Source organism: Protomyctophum parallelum (genome assembly GCF_964188405.1).
Source record: "Protomyctophum parallelum genome assembly, chromosome: 4".
Lineage (NCBI taxonomy): Eukaryota > Metazoa > Chordata > Actinopteri > Myctophiformes > Myctophidae > Protomyctophum > Protomyctophum parallelum.
Genome location: NC_139700.1, coordinates 13,366,018 through 13,391,909, shown reverse-complemented (window position 1 = coordinate 13,391,909; position 25,892 = coordinate 13,366,018). Strand labels below are relative to the sequence as shown.

General features: G+C 43.7%; 3 protein-coding genes across 9 annotated transcripts in view; all 3 read left to right on the top strand.

The window, feature by feature from the left end:
* Window positions 1-25,892, top strand: part of anapc13 (anaphase promoting complex subunit 13) — a 250,307-nt gene that overhangs the window by 60,481 nt on the left and 163,934 nt on the right. The gene's annotated exons all lie outside the window — the stretch shown is intronic.
* The window catches only part of plekha7a (pleckstrin homology domain containing, family A member 7a), a 169,567-nt gene that overhangs the window by 9,654 nt on the left and 134,021 nt on the right, over window positions 1-25,892 (top strand). The window contains exon 1 of one of the 7 annotated variants that reach the window (XM_083762468.1): window positions 4,287-4,940. The exons of the other annotated variants lie outside the window; for them this stretch is intronic. Coding sequence (XP_083618594.1) covers window positions 4,792-4,940 — 149 coding nt within the window. The 5' untranslated portion in view covers window positions 4,287-4,791. Of the gene's footprint in view, window positions 1-4,286; window positions 4,941-25,892 lie in introns of those variants that run through there. 7 annotated transcript variants of the gene reach the window in all.
* Window positions 1-25,892, top strand: part of LOC310856928 (small ribosomal subunit protein uS15) — a 152,560-nt gene that overhangs the window by 49,852 nt on the left and 76,816 nt on the right. The window lies entirely within an intron of this gene.

Below are 25,892 nucleotides of genomic sequence, written 5' to 3'. Positions count from 1 at the left end.
GTGTCACTGTTGTACACACACACACACACACACACACACACACACACACACACACACACACACACACACACACACACACACACACACACACACACTGCAACGCCCTATATGCCTATGCTAATAAGCTTGATAAGATAGGCAAATCACCTGGAAGTATTTAAACTGTAGGTCCAGTTTGTGCTCTCACTTGGCTGCATGGTGTTTCTTTGTCTTCCAATGAAAAGCTCTTTGTTTGTCTGTGGTTAAACCAGAGAACCAACAGTTCCCTTGCAGCCAAGTAAAGGCTTGTGAGAGAAGAAAGCTCCTATATAGCAAACAAAAGCTCTTCTTGTTTTTCATTTGTCTGAGGAAGGCTCTCAGAAACAGCCAGAGAAGTTAAACATTATTTTTGACAGTCATTGTAATGATAATCTGTAAACCTAATCTGTTGACATTTTGTGATTGCGCTGCAAGCTTGTACATCCGCTATTATTGAACATGTTAGAAAACATTGAATATAGAACTACTTAGCAGCCCGAACTTTAGATGTGAGGGCTACGTAGCTGCCGAAACTCTATTTTCGTGTATACCGATTACCGAATTGTGTGATGTATGGATAAAATGTAATCTACATGAATGTGTTTTGCCTAAATCGGCCTGATGGTGGCGCTATTGGCGATATTTGGGGCAGAGGTTTCATCGCTGGCATCCAGGGAGTGTGTGTGCAAAGTTTGGCATGGATGGGGCCAACGGTGCCGGAGATTAACTGGTAACGGACGGACGGAATAAAGGAAGGAAGGACGGACACACACACACACACACACACACACACACACACACACACACACGGAGTGCAAAACATACTCTCTCCAACATGCCTTCGGCCTGGTTGAGGAAAAAAATTAAAATGAAGAAGTCCCGGATGGTAGCTTGAGGGATTTAGCACAGGAAGCTGTGCTTCAGGACAGGTATAGGGCTCATAAAGGGAGGGTTATGGTGTGTGTTTGTGTGTGTACAGTCGTGTTCACTGACAATGGTAGAGCGATGAGTCAGCTATTGGCTGACTCATTCACACTGCTGCTGGGAAAAGTATTGGATGTGTTCAAGACAAGTCTGCCACTGGCTAATAATTGAACTGTATGTATGTGGGCATTGTGTGTGTGCGCGTGCGCACGCGTGTGCGTGCATATGAGAGAGAGAACTTCCTTTGTGTTCACGTGTGTGTGTGTCGTGTACATTGTTCTTCACTCTAACCTTTCATCCACAGTATCTATAGATAAAATAATATTTGTAGACTTAAAAGACCTCCCATACACCTGTTCCCTTTTCCCAGAATGCCAGTGCCACTGATCTAAATGCCATTCTGTCTATCTCTATCGTCTGCGTTGCACAGGGAATAGAACCTCTGTGCCTTGCTCTACCCACTGAATCTTATTTCCCCCTCTGTCTGTTATTGAGTGGAACTAGCCCCTCCTATATTCATCTATTAGTGTAGATTTTTGTCTTACACAAACATTAAATTCCCATTGACAATGAATGGAGAATTTACGTCATATGATGATATAAAGGTGATGAGAGCGCCCCTCACTTCACACAGGTGGGAGTTTTCTCTCTGCCTCTCATTCACCTTTTGTCTTTAATACAGTGACACTCTTTGTGGTCGTCTCATGCTTCTTTCCGTCTTCCTCTGTCCCTCTCTCTGATCTCCATCCTCTTTCCTGCCTTTTGTCTTTTTCTACTTTTGTTTCCAACTCTCGTTGGTGTGATCACACTTTTTAATGTCATTTGAGGACTGCGTGCGTGCGTGCGTGCGTGCGGGCGGGCGCATAAATGCATACTTTGTGTGAAGTTAGTTGGCAGACTGAAAATGGATGTGCTGAATATTTAAGCTTCCCCAAGGGCTGTGGTATTAAATTAATCCTCTTCCCCCGACAACAGATCTGAGAACAGGAGAGAGGGAGAAAAGGAGAAAGACAGTAATGAATAGAAAGAGAGAGATAGACTGATTGATTGAAATATTTATTAACAGAAAATAATTTAGTCCCTTGTTTGTGCCGAATCAGGGTTGTACATGGTTCGTTGCACTCCCTCTGGTGTTGTGGGTGTGGACCAGACCCATTGCAAGATGCTGTACTCTGTCGTCGACCCTAAGCCATTCCAGCCTGTCAATGTGGGCAGGGGTGAGGTGGGTTCGGGGGGGTGACCAGTTTGTTTTGGGAAGTCTGGAGCCTAGTTTTACTGAAAGAAAGGGAGGAAGATTGTGAAAGTGTATTCTGTATTGTATCCTCCCTGGGATGTTAACCATCATGACACCCGAGACTATAAACTGTACACTGAAGACAGATTTTTCCTGTTACCCGGTGAGCTGAAATGTAACCGTATCCGTCTCAGTTTTTAGTAATTGCACAGAAAAGCCAAATTGAAACGGTGCAGTCTGTGCTTTATTTCGTTATATTTTGTGGCTTGTGGATTTGAAATATTATCTGGAGTCGCATTACCAAAACAATATTGTAACCTCCTCCACCTGTACAGGACTGTGGTAATAGAGGCAGAGATGGTAGCCTATCTGTGGTGCCCTCTACTGGATATTTCCTGTATTGTCTTAAAGCCTGCCTACTGCCTAGAATACTGTACAGATTTTGTTGATTGATCATTTAAGTGTCTGCAGTTGGACCACTGTTGAGTCGTGTTGACACAGATTTGTGTACAGTTGTGCAGTGTAATGAAACGGGGTAGATATCTCCACCAGGCCAGGTAATGGTGTGTGTCCGGACTATATTGAGGGGCCTCTAAACAATCACGCTGGGAAAGACCTACGCTCCCCAGAGTTGGTGTCGAAGTGTCCTTGAGCAAGACGCTAAACCCCTAATTGCTCCAGATGTGCAGGTTGGTGCCGATATTGCTTAATTCTTACATGCGCTGGACATGATCAGCAGTGGAAAGAGGAAGGTGCTGGAGAAATCTGTGTTATTCTAAAACCGTTTTAATAAACAGTTAATATGACATATGGTATTAGTGTTATTTCTTCATTCAGAGCGTGCCAACACATTACACAGCATAAGAGAGGTGATGGAGCAATCGGTGTAAATGTATGACGGCTATAATTTCAATAAACATGGTTATGACATGGCGTTGTAGACACTACGTGGAAGTGTAGGTTCTGCCGTAGTAGAAAGGGCTGCGACGGAGAGCAGGTTTATGTATCGAGCACTGATCCATTTCCGGTTGCCGTAGCCGACTGCCGTATCCGTCGTTGCTTAAAGTTGCTACTGACTGTCATACCGTGCCGTGTATTTTATGGAAACATTTAGCCTATATCTGATGGGCTTGAAAAATAGAAAAAACACATCTCGAGAATAGGTTTTGATTACGGGACCACTTCACCACTTTTCAACCTATCTTCATATAATTTGTCCTCGCTAATGATCATGATAAAATGGCACAATTTCTTTCTACTCATTCTGTGTCTCATAGGAGGGCTGTGGGCAGTTCAGAAACCCATCCACCAGTGACATCATCGATGGGGAATCCAAGCTAATAGAAACTGCAGGCTTAATGGCAATTGCGCTTTTATAGTGCATTTGATCGATTGAGCCATAATGCTACTTACGTTAGCCGTTTAGCTAGCTATGTTGTCGTCATAATAATCCATTCCATCTGTTTCTTTCAATCGCCTGTATCTCCTATTCCTTGTCCCAGATGGCATTTTTGGTCAAAACAACGTTTCTTTGACGATGTGGAGCTCTACAGTGCCCCGGTTTTGGATTCATATTGTAAACAAGGCCTGTCCAGGCTCCGTTCAGCTTCCTAGGATAATACTACTTCCGTTAGACTGGAAATGTGCCTTTCAAAATAAGAGCTCAAATGCTGGTGTGAATTAGATCCAAATTTTTCAATAAATGCTAGCGGGCTAAGTGTTAATGAGTCTGACTTTGTCACTATGGATACGATGGAAAACATTGTGTGGAAGCTTGTTGACAAGCCCACGCAGCACTGGAGCGTAGGCAGGCACAGCGCTTCTGCACATGCCTGTTGTCCACAGACAAGAACAGGGCTCGGGGGGCACAGAGTCAGAGCAGAGACAGACGAGGACTCACAAAGAAAAGGATTGAAGGACGGGGGGGGGGGGGGGAGGTGACAAAATTGTTGATGCAATGTTGTAACACATGTTAAAATGTCTGGCTGTTCTGTGGGAGATGGCAGGAATTTTGATCCTGGAGTGGAGATGTGAGACTGCTATGGGGGCTGCAGGGCAGGCCACACATTAGCATTTGAGCCGAGAGAGGGGATCATGTGAGGCAGGCAGCGCCGAGGGAGGACAGGGCTGGAGAGACAAGAGGAGACAAGAGGAGACAGAGAAGGGGCTGACACCGCTCTGAACAAAACAAACAGGAGAAACAGACCAGAGAGACCAGCGGGGAGAAAAGGCGGGGAGACATATTTTCTTGACATGAGGAGAGGATTCAGAAGATGCAAGAAAGAATAAAGAGCATAATAGAAATAACTAACTTTTGTGTTTCTGATGGCATTTTTGGTGGCTTTGATCAAAACATAGAGCCACGTGTAATTCGAAAAGCAGAGTAGCAGGACAAATATTATTATGGTGGAAAAACCGGATAAAGAAAAAGTGTGTCAAGCAATTAACATGCAAAAGACTGTCCTGACTCCGCTAAACTTAATGTCTCTAAATGGGTGCCGAATTGCCCAATAAATGTCTAAGCTAATTGGAGAGGACAGTTCTCCGGTTAATATTTCATATTAGGAAACATTTTAACTGTACTGCTATTTTGGAACGTCATTTGTTGTGGAAGGATGGGCAGCTGCTTCAGCCGCGACCCAGACCGAGGCTCGGGTCATGAGCTCGTGCCCATCAAGCGCCATGCCACATGGCCGCGGACAGCCAAGGCGGTCAGCCTCCATGAGTATGAATTTGCCACATGGGACCTGAGGCGCACCACCAGGTAGATTAAAGATCTGCATTGAAATATGTTATTAACAAGACAGTGCTTCAAGCATTCTCCCACCAGCGTTCTACTTTTTCTGCATCTAATCTCTCTTGTTAAAGAAGAGAAACATGTTGCCTTTTCTGTTCATCCAAACCTTTGGCTTCATTTAAAGCAATGCTGCAGTTTCATGTTGTTTGTTATAAAGGGATTTCTATATTTCTCTGCTGTGCTGAACTCCTATTTCTCGAAGCAACAGTAGGAGCTAAATGCTGACTAATTATATGTACTATTTTTCAAGTGTACCTTTTCCCTTGCTTCCATTGATCTCGAGTTGCTCCCTGCTGGTTACATGCTGTTCCTGTTTTGTGGTGTAATGCTGTCCCCTGTTCATCACGTTGTGCAATATGAAGCAGGACAAGTCACTGTCTCTCTCACACACACACACACACACACACACACACACACACACCACCCACACGTTCATGACGTCATGATTTTTATAATTAATAATTATTTAAAAAAATGTTTTTTTTTTTTTCCTTTGTGTGGCAGTGTGTATTATCGGACTTCAAAGTGTGAACAGCATACAGCACAGCCAAGTAGAAAAATACACAAAATCAGCTTGATTAAACAATTATTTTACTTGTAATGACTGTATAAGGCAGGGGTCCTCAACTAGAAATGCTGAAGGTCCACAAATATTTTTTGAATAAGACCATGGTCCAGTCTCATGCGCATGCAAATGAAATTGCGGGTCGCGGGCCCACAGGGTGGGGCTGGCTCCCTCGCCCCCCACCCCTTGAAACAACTATGCCTGTTTAGTACAGTCAAACCAAGCTATACAAACTGGGTCTCTTCCCGAATATTCCCTGAATACTGGGGTGGCAGAGTAATATATTTTTTCACTTTGACAAATATTCATTATTCACCTCCAAAAATCAAATTTTGTTCATTCAACTGAATGTGTGAATGTGTAATTGCTAGTGAGCCAGTCAGCGCAACATTGTCATCATGACATACACACACACGCACTCCACATTCAGAGTGCTAATTGCGTTTCTCGGCATTGATCGAATACAACAGAGAATTCAACTCAAGGTTGCGGTGACTTTTCTTTTCTTCTTTTGTGTTTTTTTGTGGCTTTCGCCTTTATTTTATATTTTTTATGGAGAGACAGACAGTAGGCTGACAGGAAATGGGGAGAGAGATGGGGGAGTGACATGCTAGCCTGGTTAATAAACCAGACCAGGCCCAGGCCGTAGCGTAACGGTCTGGGCACCGGACTGGTGATCCAGTCGCGGTGTGCCGCGGGTTCGACTCCCGGACCCGACACGGCCTTTACCGCATGTCATCCCCCCATCTCTCTCCCGTTTCCTGTCAGCCTACTATCTGTCCCTTAAAAAATCAATAAAAGGCGTAAGCCGCAAAAAAAATATATTAAAAAAATAAATAAATAAATAAATAAACCAGACCGAATCAGCCGTTGGCTGATTTCGGTCTGGAGAGGCTCAATTGTACGCCCATTTTCTACACACGAGAACGTGTGCGCCCAATAGGGACACGGTATGCAATATGGGCGGGCTTTGGTACAGTGACGTTCAATGCTTGAGACCTTTGACTGACAGTAGCTCTGACCAATTGCGTCAAAGAGAAAATGTTTCCCTGGAAATGAAATCCAAGCTGAGCCTCCCAGACTAATATCCCGCGGATCCGTGCGATATTAGTCTGGTTTATAAACCAGGCTAGTGACATGCAGTAAAGGCCGTCGGGATCGGGAGTCGAACCCGCGGCACACTGCCAGACTGGATTACCAGCCAAGGTGCCTGGACCGCTGAGCCACAGCCCAGGCCTTTTCTCTTTATTCTATCATTTATCCAGGGTCCGCAGAGAGGTGTGCCACAGTCCGGTCGTGGACCGCGGTCCGCCTGTTGAGGACCACTGGTATAAGGTATAACTGGGAGGCTGCATAGGCTATACAATGATGCAATGCAATCGCAACTCTCAGCGCTGCTAGTGCAGTGAGTGCACACCAAGGACCCAGTGAGGCTCTTCAACGTTGAAGCACTGGGCCCTAGTGGTAAGAGGAGGGACTACAGGCGGACCCGTGGATTCATGACCGGGAAACCCCGTGCAGCTGGGCTTTAACATAGAGCACTCGGTTGCACTTCCGCATTTGACCACCAAAATGTGGTGCACCACTCAGTTCACACGGGTGTGATTTTTATTACGTTTTTTTTTTTGGAGGCTCGAGGCCCGTTTAAATTGAAACGATTAAAACATATATAAGGCTACCACACACACACACACACACACACACACACACACACACACACACACACACACACACAGACATAAATTGTCAGCCCTGTTTGTAGTATACATGCCTCATTGTCTTCACAGAAGTACGCACACAAGCCATGCTAGTTGTAGGTGTTTGTAGTGCTATCTGACTACTCTATGTGGGTTTAAATGTACATTGAAGAATAAACAAATAAACACACATATTGACAGTAAACAGGATTAATTTAGGCTGACAGGAGGCATATGACTGCTTTAATTTTGTGATCAGCACATTGTCAAAGCTAGCCAGGCCATACAACAGGTGGAGAGCCTCTTATTTACAATGGGACTTTCACATGCCTAAACCTTTTCTTGGTCTTAAAGGTTTCATGACATTCACCCACACAACCTGGACTTTGAACACTTAATGGATTTGAGTATCATAGTTATAATGTGCTTTCACACTGTCTTTACAATGCATTATGACCAGCGCTTATACTTCATAAACCTTGTAAATTACAAGGAACAAACTGCAGGTTGAAAAGGCCCGTAGCTCTGAACTCAGTAGAATCTGCACCTGGCTCGCTGATAACAAACTATCTTTACACCTGGGAAAAACTGAATCCATTCTCTTTGGATCAAATAGTAATCTCAGCAAGGCAGATGGCTTCGTGGTTAGAGTGGGTGACAATATTATCTATGTATGGAGTGTATGCCCTGTTTTGCAGAAAATGTTTTTCCTGGGATGGGTGTAGAGTTGTTTGAAAAAGTTAATTTGTTTTGATTGCGTATGTCAGCACATTGTATGTCGGCACATGTCAGTGTAAATTAATTGTGGTAAAAGGCGTGCCTGCCTGTCTGAGGCAAGCATGTTGGGGTGCATCCATTCTATCACAATTATGATCGCACCTGTGTGAGGATGGTCCGTTTCATCAAGGCATTTTTCACTGTTCTCAGGGAAGAGTTAGCCTCTCAAAGTAATGTGTACAGTGTTTTTGAGGGGCGCTAACCCCTCCTATATTCAGCTGTTAAACCTCGTCCTACACAAACATTAAATTCCCATTGACAATGAATGGAGAATTTTACGTCAGTGTCTGAGCAAATATAGGCATAGTATCTATTTTACGCCATGATGATGTACGGTGATAATAGCGCCCCTCACTTCACACGGGTGTGATGTTTGTTTTTAAATAGATTCAGACTATAAAATGGAAGACCAACTAAGCAACTCTCAACCAGATGTGTAGATACACATGTATACATTCTGGGGTTAAAGGGAATGGACCACAGTAGCTTTGTAAGTGGGTAAGTTAAAGTTAAAGTTAGTATATTTTCTCCAGACTAGAAATAATTAACTGCCAGGTGAAACAAGCGCTCTCCGTTGTGCATCTGTCCCCCTGTTTTTTGTTTTCTTTCCCCTTTTTTAAACGTATGTTTCTCTGTGACAACCTTGCGGCCGTTGTTTGCATTCGTCTCTGACGTGCTCTTGAGTCTTGTTGGTTTAATCACTGTGTCTTGTTCTGTAGCTCCAGTTAACATTAGCTGCCGACTGCCGTAGAGTTATACTGCGGTGTTGCAGAGTCTGAGTTAACACTTCCGCGTTGGCTTGGGCCATGGCTCAGTGGTCCAGGTACCTTCGCTGGTAATCCAGTCTGGCAGTGTGCCGCGGGTGTGCCCGATCCCGGCGGCCTTTACTGCATGTCTTCCCCCCCATCTCTCTCCCCATTTCCTGTCAGCCTACTGTCTGTCCCTCCATAAAAATCACACCCGTGTGAACTGATTGGTGCTCTCTCTCTCTCTCTCTCTCTCTCTCTCTCTCAGTGCAGCACTCTCTCTCTCTCTGTTTCTGGCACAACAGCGCCCCTACTAATAGTACTAATAGTCATTCTGGTGTTCATGGCCACATACATAGGCGGACACATAGGTGAACACATAGGTGAACACGGACATTGCTGTTCCTTGGAGTGGTTGCACCACTCAAAAATATAAAATAAAGGCGAAAGCCACAAAAACAACATCTGGCAAAAAGCTGCAATTGTGACTGTTGATAATGACAAGAATGACAATATGCATTGCCATGGAGTCTTCCGACAGGGTGATTTAATATGGGTAAATATTAACCACTCACTTTGAGATGCCTGGGCTGAGTGCCTGCTGTAGCTGGTATGTGACTATGCGTGGGTGCTGACATTTTCTGTGGACGCTCAGGAATGCACAGAGCCAGTGGTTAAGTTCTCCATCATTGTCACATATCATTCAGAAAGACAAGCAGAGATGTAGCATGAAACTGGTACAAACCTGTTCAGGTTAGAAATCTATAGAGATTTTGGAATGGAACCAGATGCAATCTTTAGTAGGGAAGGTATCTATTTCATATTATTATTACTATTAGCAGCAACACATTACTATTTTGCAAAACACATTTTTGAGGTGCGCTAGCCCCTCCTATGCCCAGCTTTGTCTTGTTGTACCCCATAGCGATGATTTGATTGGCTGAGCACCCCATAGTGATGATTTGATTGGCTGAGCACCCCATAGCAATGATTTGATTGGCTGAACAAAGTACGTATTGAGGATAAATACAGAAAATAGAGGACGCCAATTGTGATTGGCCGGAATGAGATGATGTATGATGTCGTATGATAAGAGCGCCCCTCACTTCACACGGGTGTGATTTTTGAGGGCCTCCTATGTCCAGCTTTTAGTGTATGTGCTAACACAAACTTTGTCCTAACACATTAAGATGTCAGCATGTGCTGAACATCAGACTACGTTTTCTTTATCCTAAAACACGGCGTCGTATTATAATCGGGGACTAGACTATTTGACATTCAATGTTCATTTTCCACAAATGAGTCATGAAAAATGGGGGTCATCTTATAGTCGGAGTCATCTTAGAAACCAAACCACACCAAAGGGTCGGGTTGGGACAAAAAGTAATTTTTACGGTAAACCACTCCAATGCAACTCATTGAGTTGCAATGAGTTGCATTGGTGTGGTCTACATTTAAAACTTTTGTCCCAACCCGACCATTTGGTGTGGTTTGGGCTTTATATTCGACGCAATACGGGTATTGCGCCGAATACCCATATACCCTTGTGGCCGCGGGGGGTACTGCACCCTGGGTTTTTCGCATTTTTAATTCACTAATAAATTCATTATTAATTTATAATTTGTTAAGTTGGAAAAACCACCAATATAGACCACCATATTATTATGGTCAATGCCTGTGTGAAAAGTCGGAGCGATTGGTGCAGGCAGTGAGGAGATACGGCTGTGTTTCTGACAGACAGACAGACACATTCAGACAGACGATGATGATAATCTAATTTGATTTAACTTTTGTCATATTTAAGTAACATTCCTCAACATGCTGCCGTGTATAAATGGCCCGCTGCATTACAAGCATTATGCATGAGGCACAGCCACTGGCATTTAGACGATGGCCACAGATGTCTTTTTAAACACTGCTTGGTCTTTCAGGTTGCCGTGGGAGACATTTAAGGCAGCGAGGCGAGACCCCCTCACTCAGCACTTGTGCTCTTCTAAATTACCCAGCGATTATACGTCAGCCAGTGACCTTCACTGTACAACCAAGTGACATTTTACAACAATAGGGAGGTGCTGCTGACTGCAAGATTGTTGCGGGAAGAATTTTCCTAATTTTCCCTCGGAGCCTTAAAAATTAATTTCCAATTTTTAACTTTTTGTAATACCTCCTCAGTCCCCCTTAGAAATCCACAAGATTTTTGAAGAGCAGCCTATCATACTACAGCTGTATGTAGTATGATTGATAGGCTACGTTACAAAGAGCCAGAACGGTGCAGAACCAATAAAATACCTTTTTGCCGTATATATTTCATTCGGAACTAGGGCTGTGGTGGTATGGGATTTGTATTTCTGCGGTGAAAAACCATGCACGTATGTCCGTGGTTAACCTCGGTTTGGAAGTGAGGCGGTTATCGTTGTCACACTGACCTAACTGGTGGTGGTCACCACACTGCATGCCATCCATGTACCCATTAGATCATCCACTACCATCTTTTCTCCTCTCTTGCTCTGCTTTCCTTCTAAACTGTCTCAGTAAAGGGAAAAAAATACAAATGTGGACTTGGCTAGCCACTGCACTGCCCTTTATAGTAAATAAAATAACAACTTGGTTAATATCCACCTTGCTTATCACCAGTAAGACGCCCTGAGAGAATCCGCCTGGGTGATGGCAGACTGCTGGGCGAGCGCTGGCGCTTTAGCATGGGGTGTCAGATCAACATATGGAATGTCAGAACAGGTCAGCTCCATATATGGAGATCTAATGGTTTGAGGTTTGATGTCAGATGTAGAGTTGATAGCCGGCTATGTAGATCTAGGTCTTCTCCATGTATGGTTATCCAGGGTTAGATGAGGTCAGTGTCGTGATCTTCATACATGGAGATGGCCATATATGGTAGTGTGACATGTCACGAGGTGTGATGTCACAAGTCGTGACCATATATGGAGCAGTGATGTCACGAGGCGTGACCATAGGCGTGGGTGACTAACGGACGGACGACCTACGGTCGCAATTACATTGCTTTAGAATTGTCAGATGGTGACTTTAAATCCATGCTTATATCATCATCACTATCATCAATTAATACTTAATACTTAAATAGTATTTATGTAATTGCATTTTATCTCTGTCTCTCTCTCTCTATCGTCTCTTCTTTCTCGGGTGTGTGTGTGGCAGGCAGGTAATGACCACAGCAATACCTGCAACTACAGTATTGCTGCCTTGTGTTATTGATCTTGACCAATGGAATAGTTTGGGCTGGCGAGACGAGACGGCCGCAAAACCTCGCTCAAAAAATAGAGACACTGCAATTTGATGGGTGGATGACGGTGCTGTACAAAAGCACTGTCGCTCCCAGTACTGTACGTCAGGACACGGCTTAGTTGAATGCTTGAGTCTCATAACTCTCATTGGTCAATCCCCAGGTTCAGTTGTGTGTTATTTCTGGATAATGACTGATCCGCTCTATAACAGACAGCCTCAAAGCCTCGGAGCACCTGGCTGCAGCCGCTGTGCTGCTTGGATTTTATGCTGTACCCAACATGACAGCCATGTAAGCTAACACACAATGTCATTTAACTAAACAACATGCTTTCAAGAATGTTTTTGAAAAAATTTGAAGCGAGAAATAGACGATGCTCTACCCGAAAATCCATATGATCAACATTGACTTCCTTGTTTCCGAGGCGACTTGGAATACTTTCATTAAGATCGCTACTGCCCCCTGGCGGTAGACGAGTTAACATATTATAGCAAGACAGTGTGCTGCATATCTAGAACGCATGACAGACTATGCAGACTCTATTAGATCTTGAGAAATGCTGTCAAGTATTGTTTGGCTTTACACGTTATATACAGCATACAAGTACTTTGCTCTAGGGGGTAGAATCGTCACTGAGATGTGACATGTTCTATTTCCATTCCGTTCCGTCTCATTTTCTTGCATCATGTAACCAGTCACGCCTCAGGCTAATTGACAACCCCCTGACGGCTCTTGTTTTCCATGTAATCTGCAGGAATGATTCAGAAACAGCCGGCTGGCAGTATTGATCCCAGAATGTTTTTTTTGTTTTTTGTGGAAGATTTATATTTGGCATTGTACTGTATGCTTTATTTCAGATAGAGATAGAGATCAGGGAGTCAGGAAGGGCAGGAGAAAGACGGGATGGGCCTATGGGGACGGGTTCGATCCCGGTCCAAGCTGCGGTAACGACTAAAGCAGTGGTTTTCAACCTTTTCATATCAAGGGCCATTATTTAGTCATATTTTGAGTCACGGACCACCATTTGACGACATTAAGGGTCCCATCATCCAGTTCCAATAATATTACAGTTTTTAGAGCTGGGGGCGTGTGGAAAGTCATATAGCAATTTTAAGCATGTTATGAAGCGCTTTCGACACCCCGTGGAGTGCGCAAAACGGCCTTGAATTAGTCATGGGAGTGTTTAAGGCGTGTTTGAGACGTACCCAATCAACATGTCCGTACTATTCTCTTTACCAGTCAGCTGATGTCACATACGGAATGCGCACTTTGGGGATCGTGGTATTACATTTCTTCAGGCTGGCACCATAGAAGACATGACATGACTTTGTCACATTTGGGTTAATTATTCCTATTGCACTGCATGCTGTCACCTTTATGCCTCAAAATAATTTGTTTCTATTGAAAAACACCAGTAAAATAACGTTTATTATATTTTATTTCATTCAAGTCATGATGAAGGAATGAGTTGAATGCTGCTGCTTAATGCTGTGCCGGTGGCCCCGATGGTATATAATAATAATAATAATAATAAAACTTTATTTGTATAGCACCTTTCATGACATCAAATGCAGCTCAAAGTGCTTTACAGAACAATGGAGAATAAAATAAAAGCAAAGCATAAAAGAAAAGCAAGGCAACGACATTAAAAAACAAGCAGTGCAATACAGTGAGGACATGAATAACACAAAATATAAGATCACTTAAAGGCAATGTTGTAGAAGTGGGTCTTGAGCTGAGCTTTAAAAATGTCTACAGAGGCTGCCTGACGAAGGTACAGAGGGAGCTTGTTCCATGCCGATGGCCCGTAGAAGCAAAAAGCTGCATCCCCGTATTTTTTAGTTGCCATTTTTTTAGGCAAAGCGAGCAGGCCAGCAGTAGAAGACCTTAGCGGGCGGTTTGGGACATATTCAGGCAAGCAGTCATGTAGGTAGGAAGGTGCGAGACCATTGAGGGCTTTATAGACAAGTAAAAGAATTTTAAAATCAATCCTAAAAACAACCGGAAGCCAGTGCAGTGATGCCAAAACTGGAGTAATATGTTCTCTCATCTTAGTTCTAGTTAAAACTCTGGCTGCTGCATTTTGGACAAGTTGTAATCTGTCAGTTGTTTTCTTAGGCAGTCCTGAAAAAAGTGCATTGCAGTAATCAAGCCGAGAGAAAACAAAGGCGTGGATTAGCGTTTTTGCATCGTCCAAGGACACATAGGCTCTGATTCGTGCAATATTTCTAAGGTGAAAAAAGGCAATCTTGGTAACATGATTAATGTGTGAATTAAAATTCAATTCGGAATCAATAATAACCCCCAGGTTCTTTACTGTACTGTTACTGTCTACAGTCAGGTTGCCAAGTCTGCTTAATATTGATTCTTTCTGCTCACTAGAGCCGATTATGAGAACTTCTGTCTTGTCCTCATTTAGCTTGAGAAAGTTCTCACTCATCCAACATTTGATGCTAGACAGACAGGTAAGCAGCGGGTCTAAAGCACAGGGATCATCTGGAGCCACAGATAGATATAATTGGGTATCATCAGCATAGAAATGAAAATTGACTCCGTGATTGGCAATGAGTTCGCCCAGTGGCAGTATGTACAAGGAGAAAAGCAGAGGGCCAAGAATCGAGCCCTGTGGAATACCAGAACTGATGTCGTGTTTATCTGAGTCAAACTCGGCTAGATTGACAAAGTAACTTCTGTTTGATAGGTAGGAGGAAAACCAGGACAGGGCCGTACCAGACAGGCCTATCCAGTGCTCCAGACGCTGTATTAAAATTGAGTGATCAATCGTGTCAAATGCAGCCGTTAAATCTAGAAGTAAGAGAACGGATACATGTTTCTTGTCAGCAGACACCCTCAGATCATTCATTACTTTTACAAGTGCTGTTTCTGTGCTGTGGCCTTTCCTAAAGCCAGATTGGAATTTGTTGTGTATATGTATATGGTCTTCGCTCGTAGCATTTTATTGAAGAAGACTTGAATCGGGTGTGATACAGCATATGAAAGCAAACTTAGTTCTTCCTTCTTTTTAAATATGTTCTTGCACATTGTTATAATGATCATTATATATCCCCCTGCAGTCAGAGTTCATAGTTTTAATGAATGAATGTGATGCATTGTGAGCTGGTAGATCTGCTATTTTCAAAAGTAATCTTGGAAAATTTTAATTAATTAAATTAGCCGTCCTTAGTTGGGCAAATGCATTCATCTGGGGATCCTTTACATGGGAATGTGCTGTGTGAGGATCACTGGTTTAAACAACATTAGGAGAAAAGCCCAAATAACCACTTTAGAAACAAGAAAAGCAACCACAACTAGTACAACTACCAATATTTACAAGCAACTTTACAGAAAAAGAAGCCGCTTATAATAAACAGACATGGCAACACTCCAGCAGCCTCTCAGAGCCGCTCAAGTGTAAAATCTAACGGTGCTTATTGTGTTTATGAGGTGGTCAGACCCACGTCTAATCGTTATGCGCTGAGTGTTTTTAGGTCAAGGGGCTTAATAGCAAATTGCGCAAAGCGAAAATAATTAACATATGGACACTCCCACAATGCTAAAATATTCAGGAACGCCGTATGCCATATGTGTGTGCGTTCAACACGGGCCGATATGCCTTTCATAATACGATTGTGCGCAGAGCGAGGGCAATTTATGTATTACCCCATTGTAAAACGGATCTTCAAAATCCAGCCCTATGCCTCTTAGTCTCAGACCCAAAACTTTGAAAATGTTGGAACTGTTGCATAGTAGAGCTGCCAACGAATATTCTATATCTGAATATATTTTCGAATCAAAAAAAAATTTAATAACCGAATATATAAAATTAAGGTTCAAATTAAAAATAATAATAAAAATAATATATCTTTTATTATTATTATTAGTTTTCGCGAGACGGTGCCATGGGTAAGCGACACGTTGTGACTTGTGAGCTTGTAGATTAGTTATATTTGCCACGCGACACGCCGACACCGGCATACATTAAAGAATAAATCAGCTCTGCCTCGTACTCTTCCTAGCAGCGCAGCCTGCGTAGTGAGCACAGGGCGGGCGGGGCCGCGGGAGCCTTTTACGTTCTTTGCGCAATGAGTGTACGCTGCTCAGAATGGTGAAATCTTCCGTCAACAGCGTATCTAGTGATCAGAATCTGGGTCGGTGTTGTTTCGGACAGACGGGAGAATCATGAAGCGACTTTATCCTTCAGGAAATTATAAGAAGATAAATAAAATGCGTAAGGATGAAATGTGCATGGTGCCGGGTCCGGCAGCAGCAGCAATGCAGTGTTCTGTTCTGTGAATTAATACTGCCTCCGTGCCTCGTTTTGATAAGGCTGTGTGGTAGGATTGCTCATTTAAGAAAAAAAAAAGTTTTACTGGAGAAAGGAGAATGCATGCGTTGTGTTCCAACTCGCTTTTCAGCAGCACCAATGCGCGGAGAGAGAGTTGCGCCAGCAATGCAATCTTAAATGTTATGTCTCAGGTTGTATTGGTGTAAATATAATTATTAATAAATCCGAATGGCTCGAATTGAAATCCGAAATCCGAATGGGTCGAATTGCTCGAATCCACGTGGGTTTTTAAAACGAATATCCGAATCCAATTTTTGGACAATTACGGCAGCACTATTGCATAGGATTTTGTCCACAATTCCATTGATGTTGGTACCATTAGGAGAAACAGCAGGCAAACGTTGATCCATCCATCTTCAACCAGCTTATCCGTAGTCGGGTCGCGGGGCAACGGCTTCACCAGAGAGCTCCAGACTTCTCTCTCCAGAGTAACTTCCTCCTGGGGGACCCCGAGGCGTTCCAAGGCCAGTGTGGCGATGTATCTCATCTCATCCTTGGTCTGCCCGGGGGTTTCTTCCCAGTGGGATCTGCCTCGAGGACCTCCCTAGGGAGATGCTCGAGAGGCATCCTAACCAGATGCCCGAACCACCTAAGCCTGCTCCTTTCCAAGTGAAGAAGTAGCGACTCTACTCCGAGACCGAGTCTCTCGTGTGACTGAACTTCTCACCCTATCTCTAAGGGAGATGCCAGCCACCCATCAGCGAAAACTCATTTCGGCCGCTTGTATTCAGAACCTTATTCTTTCGGTCATGACCCACACTCCATGACCATAGGTGAGAGTATAACGTATGCTCAGCTCTCTTTTCCTCACAACAGTGCGGTACAGCGACTGCAATACCGCCCCTGCCGCTCTGATTCCCTGGCTGATCCTCCTTCTCCGTCCTCCCCTCACTCGTGAACAAAACTCCCGAGATACTTAAACTCCTTCACCTGGGGTAATGTCTCATTCCCTACCCGGACTACACAGACTCCATCGGTTTCGTGCTGATTCCGGAATTTTACATTCTCTAATTGTGTTAACTTTTTGTAAATTAAGTAATGCAGATGTTTTACAATAATTCAACTCAAGGGTTAAAGTTCTAATAAGGATCCATTTGGTTACCAACTCTCCATCATTTAGCTGGGGACCACCTGTAACCCCCTCAAGGACCACTGGTTGAAAACCACTGCACTAAAAAGCCTTATTTATGTGCCATGTGCTATCGGTGAGCCACAGCACAGACGGGTCCCAGATATTTAGCATGGTCATGTCATGAGCACCAGTGTTGATTTTGTCCACTAAAACCACGATGAAAAATGTTCGTCGACTACCTTTTTTCACTGACAAAAACTAAACGGAAACTAAATGAAACTAAGCTACGATGACTAAAGCGTAGACTAAATATATTGGAAATTTCGTCAACAAAAAAAAAACTAGACTAAAATGTGGGACTAGTGAACAAGAGATCCAGTATAAGTCATTTTACAGCCGATCTACGGCCAATCTACAAGCTCACACGCATCATGCTGTAAATCGGCAAATTTCAGCAAGTGTAAAATCAGGACGGCATCAAGGCAGACGCCTCGAGGCAGCTAGGGATCTGATGAAATGACCCACTCGCTGGAGTCTTGTCTGTGCATGCATGCATGCGCCATGCATGTCTTGCACGATCACACGTGTGAGAGATGGTTGAGATGGGATGTGTTTGTACAGTGTGTGTGTGTGTGTGTGTGTGTGTGTGTGTGTGTGTGTGTATATATATACTAGAATTTCGCGGCCGCTCATCCCAGAGTTACGTTGCCGCGCATGGGAAGAAGGAAATTGCGGGAGTTGACTAATAACGGATGGGTTATTAGTTATTATTATGTGTCCTTATTAGTGTAGTCAACACGTTATGGCTCATACACACTGCCCGGTATTTGCTCCGATTATGCTGTTGGGGAGCATTTTTGGCGCTGGCCGACAAAACCCCTGATCTGACGTTAAGCGGTGCCCAAAAGTTATAGATCACAAAGGCTTTGCAGGTAGAGCACATGACATGGCCCTAAAAATATATATAATTTTAATATAAAAAACTATTTTTGCATCTGCCGCTTGAGATGACCTGAGATGACTTGATTGATTGACATAAAAAAGGCCTTGTCAGCTCAAACAGGCCTCTGTACTACTGCCACCTACCGTCCTTTCATTGTATTACACAGTGGGTGAAAAAAACACACCCCTTAACACTTACAGCACGTAGGACGCCTGAGAACGTCATAGGATACCGAACGTAGAGTTCTAAGGACGTCTGAGGACGTCCTAGCGACATCCCAGCGATGCGGGGCGAGATATTAATATTCAGAATTTTTCCTATTTATTTTTTTGGCATTTCGCTTTTCGCTTGCCGTATGCTAACGCTCAGTGCAACTATTAGCTTATTATTGACTCCCACGTTAGCGAGACGGAAAGAATGACTCGTAGCTCCTAATCCAGGGCGCTCTCCGTGGTGATGAATAGAGCGATATGCTGGCGCTTATTTTCTGCTCCTCATCCGTCTCTCCCGCAAAATATGAACGCTTTTTGGAGCGTAAAACAATATATTAAGATGATCGGGGATGTTGAGGTCACTTTGTAAAGTCAACTTTTTTAGGAAAGTGTTTCCGGTTCATGGCTTTCAAAGTAAAAGCGATCAGACACCTCCGGTATTCTATAGCCTATATTTTGAAGGCAGTCGGCGTACTCAATGTGTTAAGACTAAACCCGACCCATCAGAGGTGTGGCTTCCAGAGGTACCTTTGACATGACATTTTGTGTGTGTGTGTGTGTGTGTGTGTGTGTGTGTGTGTGTGTGTTTCGATGTGCAGGGCGTTGCTGAAAATGAGCACCTGTGCTCAGCTACTTACCTGGGTAAAAAAAAAAAAAAAAAAAAAGGTACCTTTCAAAACCTATAGAAGTCAGCCTGGTACAGACGAACGGGACACCACTGTATGTAGCCTCAATTACATTTTGTAACTATGTAACAATGGGATGATAGTTTTATCATGGTCGTTTTGAAAGTAGCTCTGAAGTAAAAGAAAGTGTGGGCAGCCCTGGTATAGATGAATATATATATATATATTAATTCCGTGGGTAAATCCCTGTAGGCTACCCACATATTGGTAGCCTATATTAGCCCAATATTGGCGTTACGCATTTCACTTGAATAATGTTGTGTGCGCACGTGCACGTGTGGAGAAAGACAGTTATTTAATGAAACTCAAGATTATAACGTCCTGTCTCGCTGCCACCGTGTATAGGCTGCACGGCTATTCCTGTGTGTGTGTGTGTGTGTGTGTGTGTGTGTGCGTGTGTGTGCGTGTGCGTGTGCGTGTGCGTGCGCGGCGTGAGAGAGATCGTGGCTTCCAGGCGTGCGTGTGTGTGTGCGCAATCAAATGTACTCGGCAGTATGGCTGGCAGGCGAAATGGCGAATTCGAACGGTGTAATTGTAATAGTTTGGCACAAACCAAAAACTGTCAAAGTATAATGTTGATGTAACTAAGAGATTATATACAGAGATTTAGAAGGAATAAGCAAAATCGTGAGGCGAAAATTCCTCTCCTTCCTCGTTTCTCTTCTCCTGCGGGAGATCAGAATCAGATTCTGAGAGCTAGTGTAGGCCTATTAGAAGACAGGGCAGTGTTGCCAGGTTTGCGAATTGTAAGCGAGTCGTAGTGTGTGTTGAATGGCATTTGTGGGCTTGTGAATGAATTTTCTCACATGTAATTTGTGCTCACTTGCATAGACCTGGCGAATTTAGCGTGGTGAAAGGGCAACAGTGTTCCAGGGGTGTGGGTGCTTGGGGCGATAATGTTTGTAGTAAACAAATGCAATGACGGGAGGCATCTTTGGTGGCACTGCAATGACCAGTGTTTGGCGGGTGGTGTCGAGTGTTGGCGTTGGGCGCGATAGGAGGAGATAGGTCCCGAACACTGCGAAGGTAAGTGTGTGACGTCACTGCCGTGTGAGTGTGTGTGGGTGTTGCAATAGCGACGTAGCTGTTGTGGCTTTGGGTTTCTTGCCATGTGTTGGGTACAAGTTCTCACTTGTTAATATAGATATTAGGCATGTAACGATATATCATATCGATATTAATCCAGACGATAGGAATCGATTTATTGTTTTTACGGGGGCTAGTGAATTATGGTGTGTGATGTGAAATGTGAGCTTTAGTCATATAAAAAATGTGAAAAAAGCTCGGGTGGGGGGGGGGGGAGATATATTTATATAACATTTTAAAAAACAAATCGTATTGTGAGTTGAGTGAATCGTTACATGCCAAATATATATATAATATATATATATAGAGAGAGATATACACACACATGCATGCACATTGCACACATGAATTAATCTGCTTTCTCTGTATTTTTTATTCTTCCACATTTGTCACTGGCTTGACAGTAGTCTCGCATAGCCAGACTCTGAAGGTCTGGCTATGTGAGACTACTGCCATGGTAACTGTGCCATCTTGTGTTTTGAGCCAGAACTCCAGGCTCCGTTTAATTCAGCTGTCTGGCTCCTCAAACTAACAGAGCCGTCCGTTTGTGCTCGAGACGAGCTTGAGAGTCAACAGAGAGAAACATGGCTAGACATTGACCGATTGGAATATATGGCTAGATGTAGTGATGTAGAGAGAGGGATAGATTGACAGAGACAATGAGACAGAATGGGTACTTTGCATACACACCATTTTGGAAAGAACTTGGGCCACTTCCCTACTTCCTTCACAGGTGTTACAGATGATAGGCCTAGTAATGAAGACTCTGTTCCATTCTGACCAGAGTCAGTGTTAATGATACTAATAAAGGCTCTGTTCCATGCTGGTCAAACAGAGTCAGGGTGCTGCTATTGTGCATGTCGGCTCACTGGAAATTATCTTATCTTATCTTATCTTATCTTATACACTAGTAGTGAGTCTCAAAGTGTCCTTGGGTGGGTTCCAAATGGCCCTGTACGGGTCTGTAACTCCAAATGGACCCTCAGAGTCTCAGTGTTATGGGGTCCTTGAAATGAAAAACTTTGAAAACCTTTTGAAAAACCACTGCACACTAAAGTAAATTCGGTGAGTAGAGCCCATTGATTTCCTACAGACGCACCTGGGGAGAGTGATTATTGATTTGAAGGGTGAGGGCCTGAAAGTGTATAGTGTATTCATTGAATGAGTAGCACATGGTAAAGAATAGTCAAAGCTTTAAAGAGAAATGTAATAAAATATACAAGCTATAACTAAGCCTCAAAATGGGAAACAAGTGTACTTTTAGCCTTACAGGTGATGCTAGAGCAGTGTTACTCAACCTGCGGCCCGCAGGCCCTGCTTAAGTTGAGTAGCCCTGTGCTATAAAGCAAAGGCCAATGGGCGGGGTCACCAAAATCAGCGATCTGCCTAATAATAGATTACGAGATGAATCAGGGATCCTTATGTAATCTGCCTAATAGATTATGACGACATGTGTGCAAAGTAAAGGCCGGAGTATGGTGCTGGAGAAAAGGTTTAGGGCTCATCCCCTGGGAGTAGGCATGTAACGATTTATCGTAAATTGATTAAAATCGATTCAAACTGGTGACAATTTAAATGCATTTAACAACTTAAGTGCTCAAGATGTCTCCACACGTCTTTATAATTACACCCGTAGAGGTCCCAGGACATGTGGGGACGTCTTAGGGTCTTTTATAATGATATAAAACCGGATCGCTAAGATACATTTTATTTGACAGGGCTGTTGCTAGGCAACGCCTTGTGCCTTGTTTCACGCATGCACGCAGCCATTCACTTCCTTGTTTACGGCCCGACAAAACTATCTATTCTCTCTACGTCGCTGTCCATGGTTTTGATCACAACGGCAATGTTCTGTCCTCATTTCTGACTTAACAGGCATCTTGTTAGGAATATTAACGCTTCTAGAGAGAGATCAGATGTGACAGCGCGAGGTAGTAATGGAAATTAAATTATACCTCCTGGTTTGGGGGGGAAATGGAAGGCGGGGCTTTTCAGAGTAAAATCTGCCTCATGCTGCCTATGCTGGGCACTCTAGCGCCTTTATTTTGAAAAATTGGAAGGATAATAAAAAGTTTAATGTGATGTAAACAGCAGAGGGCGTATTAAACAGTAGTAATGGAGGAACACATTTTTGAGTGGTGCTTTCCTAGTCATAGACAGCAAGCAATGTGTGTCAATGTGTGTCTGAGTACGGAAATAGTGTCTGTTGACCACCAAGTGTCACTGTTGTCACTGCAGCCTCACACACACACACACACACACACACACACACACACACACACACACACACACACGCCAGGGAGGAAAGCCAGTACAGTACAGTACAGTACAGTACAGTACAGTACCACTCAGTTCAGACCGGTGTGATTTATTTTCTTTTTGTCCCCGGTGGCACTAGACAGAGGAAAGGCCATATATGGGATCACCAAAATCTGTAGGGTCATCCTCTTGGGAGCATGACGACGGAGCACAGCAGATTCATTTATTTATATATCTTCACAGTAAACTAAATCTGATTCTGATCATTTAAAATAATAATAATAAACTTCCATTTCTGAGAGTTAAATGAACACAGAGGAGTTTACCCTGTCGTTTGGAACCAAAGTATTAGATGGACCCACCGACCGACTGACCCAAAAAAAACCCCACCACAACCAACATAGCTGTCCTTAGAGCTCCAGCTACTATTGAGGCTAAAAATGGAGAGATAGAAAGCACCTAAAAAGAAAGACGGATGGTCTATATAAATGAGGAGGTATACTATACACACAGTAGGTGAAGTTAAAACAGTTGTTTATCAGAGTAGAGCAGAAGGACAGACTCGACAGCTGACTTTTATAGACTTTGTCTGAAATACGGAGCTGGTGTTAATCTTGGCATTGGGGGTGGGGAGGGGGGAGGGTTGTGGTTTGGGGAGGGGAGTGTGTGAATTCAGGGGAGGGCAGTCTGTGTGTGTCTGATAAGCCAAACCACGGGTGTGATCGTGCTGCTGCATCTTATCCCCTGACGTGATTCAATAGCGTGAGTGCGTGCGTGCGTGCGTGCGTGTGTGCACATTCGCACATAAGGAGTAGTTATATGACGAATGGATGCTTGTCTATTAATAATAGTGCATATGTTTAATGTTTAATGTGTGTTTTGTGTGCACGAGACATGAGTACTTTGCTTAGTACCCTATGTGCTTTTATGGAAGTGCAGCATCAGTGTGTGACGTGTGTGTGTGTGTGTGTTGTCCTTCATTCACTTGTATGTGTGCTTTTGCACGTTTCTGCACAGATGGTTGGTCAAGCTCGTATATCAATTGTCTTTGTGGTGTGTGCTGTGTGATTCTCTGTGTGAGTATACAACAATTAGGTACGTGTATTTTTCACAAGTAGGCTGTGTGCTTGTGCAAATGTATGCACGCTTGTCTACACGATTTGACAATTTTACAGTGTACAGTATGATGTGACCGTGTGTCTGTGTAGGTGTGTGAGAGACAGAGACAGAGCGAGAGATATGCAGAGACACTGTGTACCTGAGCTCTTGTTCTGCCCACACTGACTAACAAGAGGAGAGGCATACTGTTCACTCTCACCTACACAGAAGATCCATGGCTGTTCATTTATCCTAGTGTAAAAATGAACACACAGTATAAGGAGAGAGAGAGAATTAGATTTGCCTGGAGTTGAGGTTTGACAAAGAAGCAGCATGAGAACGGTTCACCTTCCTGTTCACCTCCTCTTGTCTCCTTGTCATCCTTTTCACACACCCCATATCTCTGTCTGTCTGTCTGTCTGTCTGTCTGTCTGTCTGTCTGTCTGTCTGTCTGTCTGTCTGTCTGTCTGTCTGTCTGTCTGTCTGTCTGTGTGTCTCTCTCTCTCTCTCTCTCTCTCTCTCTCTCTCTCCCACAATGATCACATTTGAACTAGGGAACCCCAAAATAATCACATTTGAACTGGGGACCCCCAAAATAATCACATTTGAACTGGGGACCCCAAAAATAATCACATTTGAACTGGGGACTCCCAGTTCAAATAATATTTTGTGTGTGTGTTACACTGTCATAGGGCTGCATGTAATATCAATATACTACCAGAGCGTTCTTCCCTGGGCCTCCTCTTTGCTCTCTCTTTCTTTCTCAGTAAAGAATGAAAATGCTTAAAGGAGAGTGGACTGGAATACCCTCTCCTATTTAAACAGAGCTCATGGAGTCATTGTTCTGCAGCTCTGCAAGGTTTTCTAAATGAAGGCCAAACCTGTAAACATTAACTCCCTGAGACTGTTTGTTTAAACTCTCTCTTGAAACCAGATTACAAATCTAGACTTTGACCTACAGCACAGATTAACATAGTGGTCATTTGAGCATGTGGCTCTGCTATTTGTCTTGGCAGTCTTATCCGGGGTGTCTAGTACAGTGGTTCCCAAATTGACACTAATTAGCAAAGACACTAATTTGAAAAGATATGCCAGTACAGGGAAACCCCTCATAAGAGAAGATTTCTACGGCTCTAGCAGAGATTCTCAACCCGTTTCATTTCAAAGACCCCCCAGTTTGACATGCATTAGGCTACGGAACCATCTTTAATAACATTTCTATCTCTGGGACCCCAATTTATGTTGTAAAATCAATGTTGATTTAACTCTGAGAGTGTACAAATGGAACCAAATGGACCCGTTATGGCCCATTTGTTTCCATTTGTACACTCTCAGAGTTACAGACCCATAAGGGTCCATTTGGTTCCAAACTATTATTTAGCTCGGGACCCCCTGAATCTGCCTCAAGGACCCATGGGGGTCTCCGGACCCCACTTTGGGAACCACTGGTCTAGACTCTAGTACACTGAGACCCCTTTTCCACCGCTTGGTTCCCAATGGGAACGGTTCAGTTCTTTTAGCTTCTTAGTCCATGAGCCAGAGCTCCAAAATTGGAACGTTAATTTTGAATTGAGTGTGCAAAACCATACCTATATTAGATTAGCCTTGTTGGGCCTTAGTTTCACTTTCAGCCAATTGCAAATTCGGCTGTCACCTGCTACCTATAGCTCTACCGCCCCCTGGCGTCCAAGGAGTTAACCTACACAGTGAAATAAAAATAAAAAGCCTACTGTAAGTTCCATCTTTATTGAGGAGGGGAGCGAACCTCTGAGCTTGCAGCAGCAGGTTGACTGTCTGTGGACTCTCTCACGTGTGCACGCACACACACACACACACACACACACTGGCACACACACACTGGCACAGACACACACACACTGGCACACAGCTGGTCATGGCAGGAGAGAGAGAGGGAGAGAGAGATCTCGCGTACATAGTTTTGTTTTGCCGTCTCTCGTCCTCTGCATCTTTCTGCTTCCTCTCTCACCCACAGTCCCACACTCTCTGTCTCTCTCTCTCTCTCTCTCCTCTCTCTCTCTCTCTCTCTCTCTCTCTCTCTGCCAGATGATTATGAGGCAGGAAAAGGAATGCAGCTCTGCTCTGTTTACCCTCTTCTCTCTCTTTCCCTCCCTTTTTCTTTGGAACACATACTCTCCCTCCCTCTGTCCCTCTCT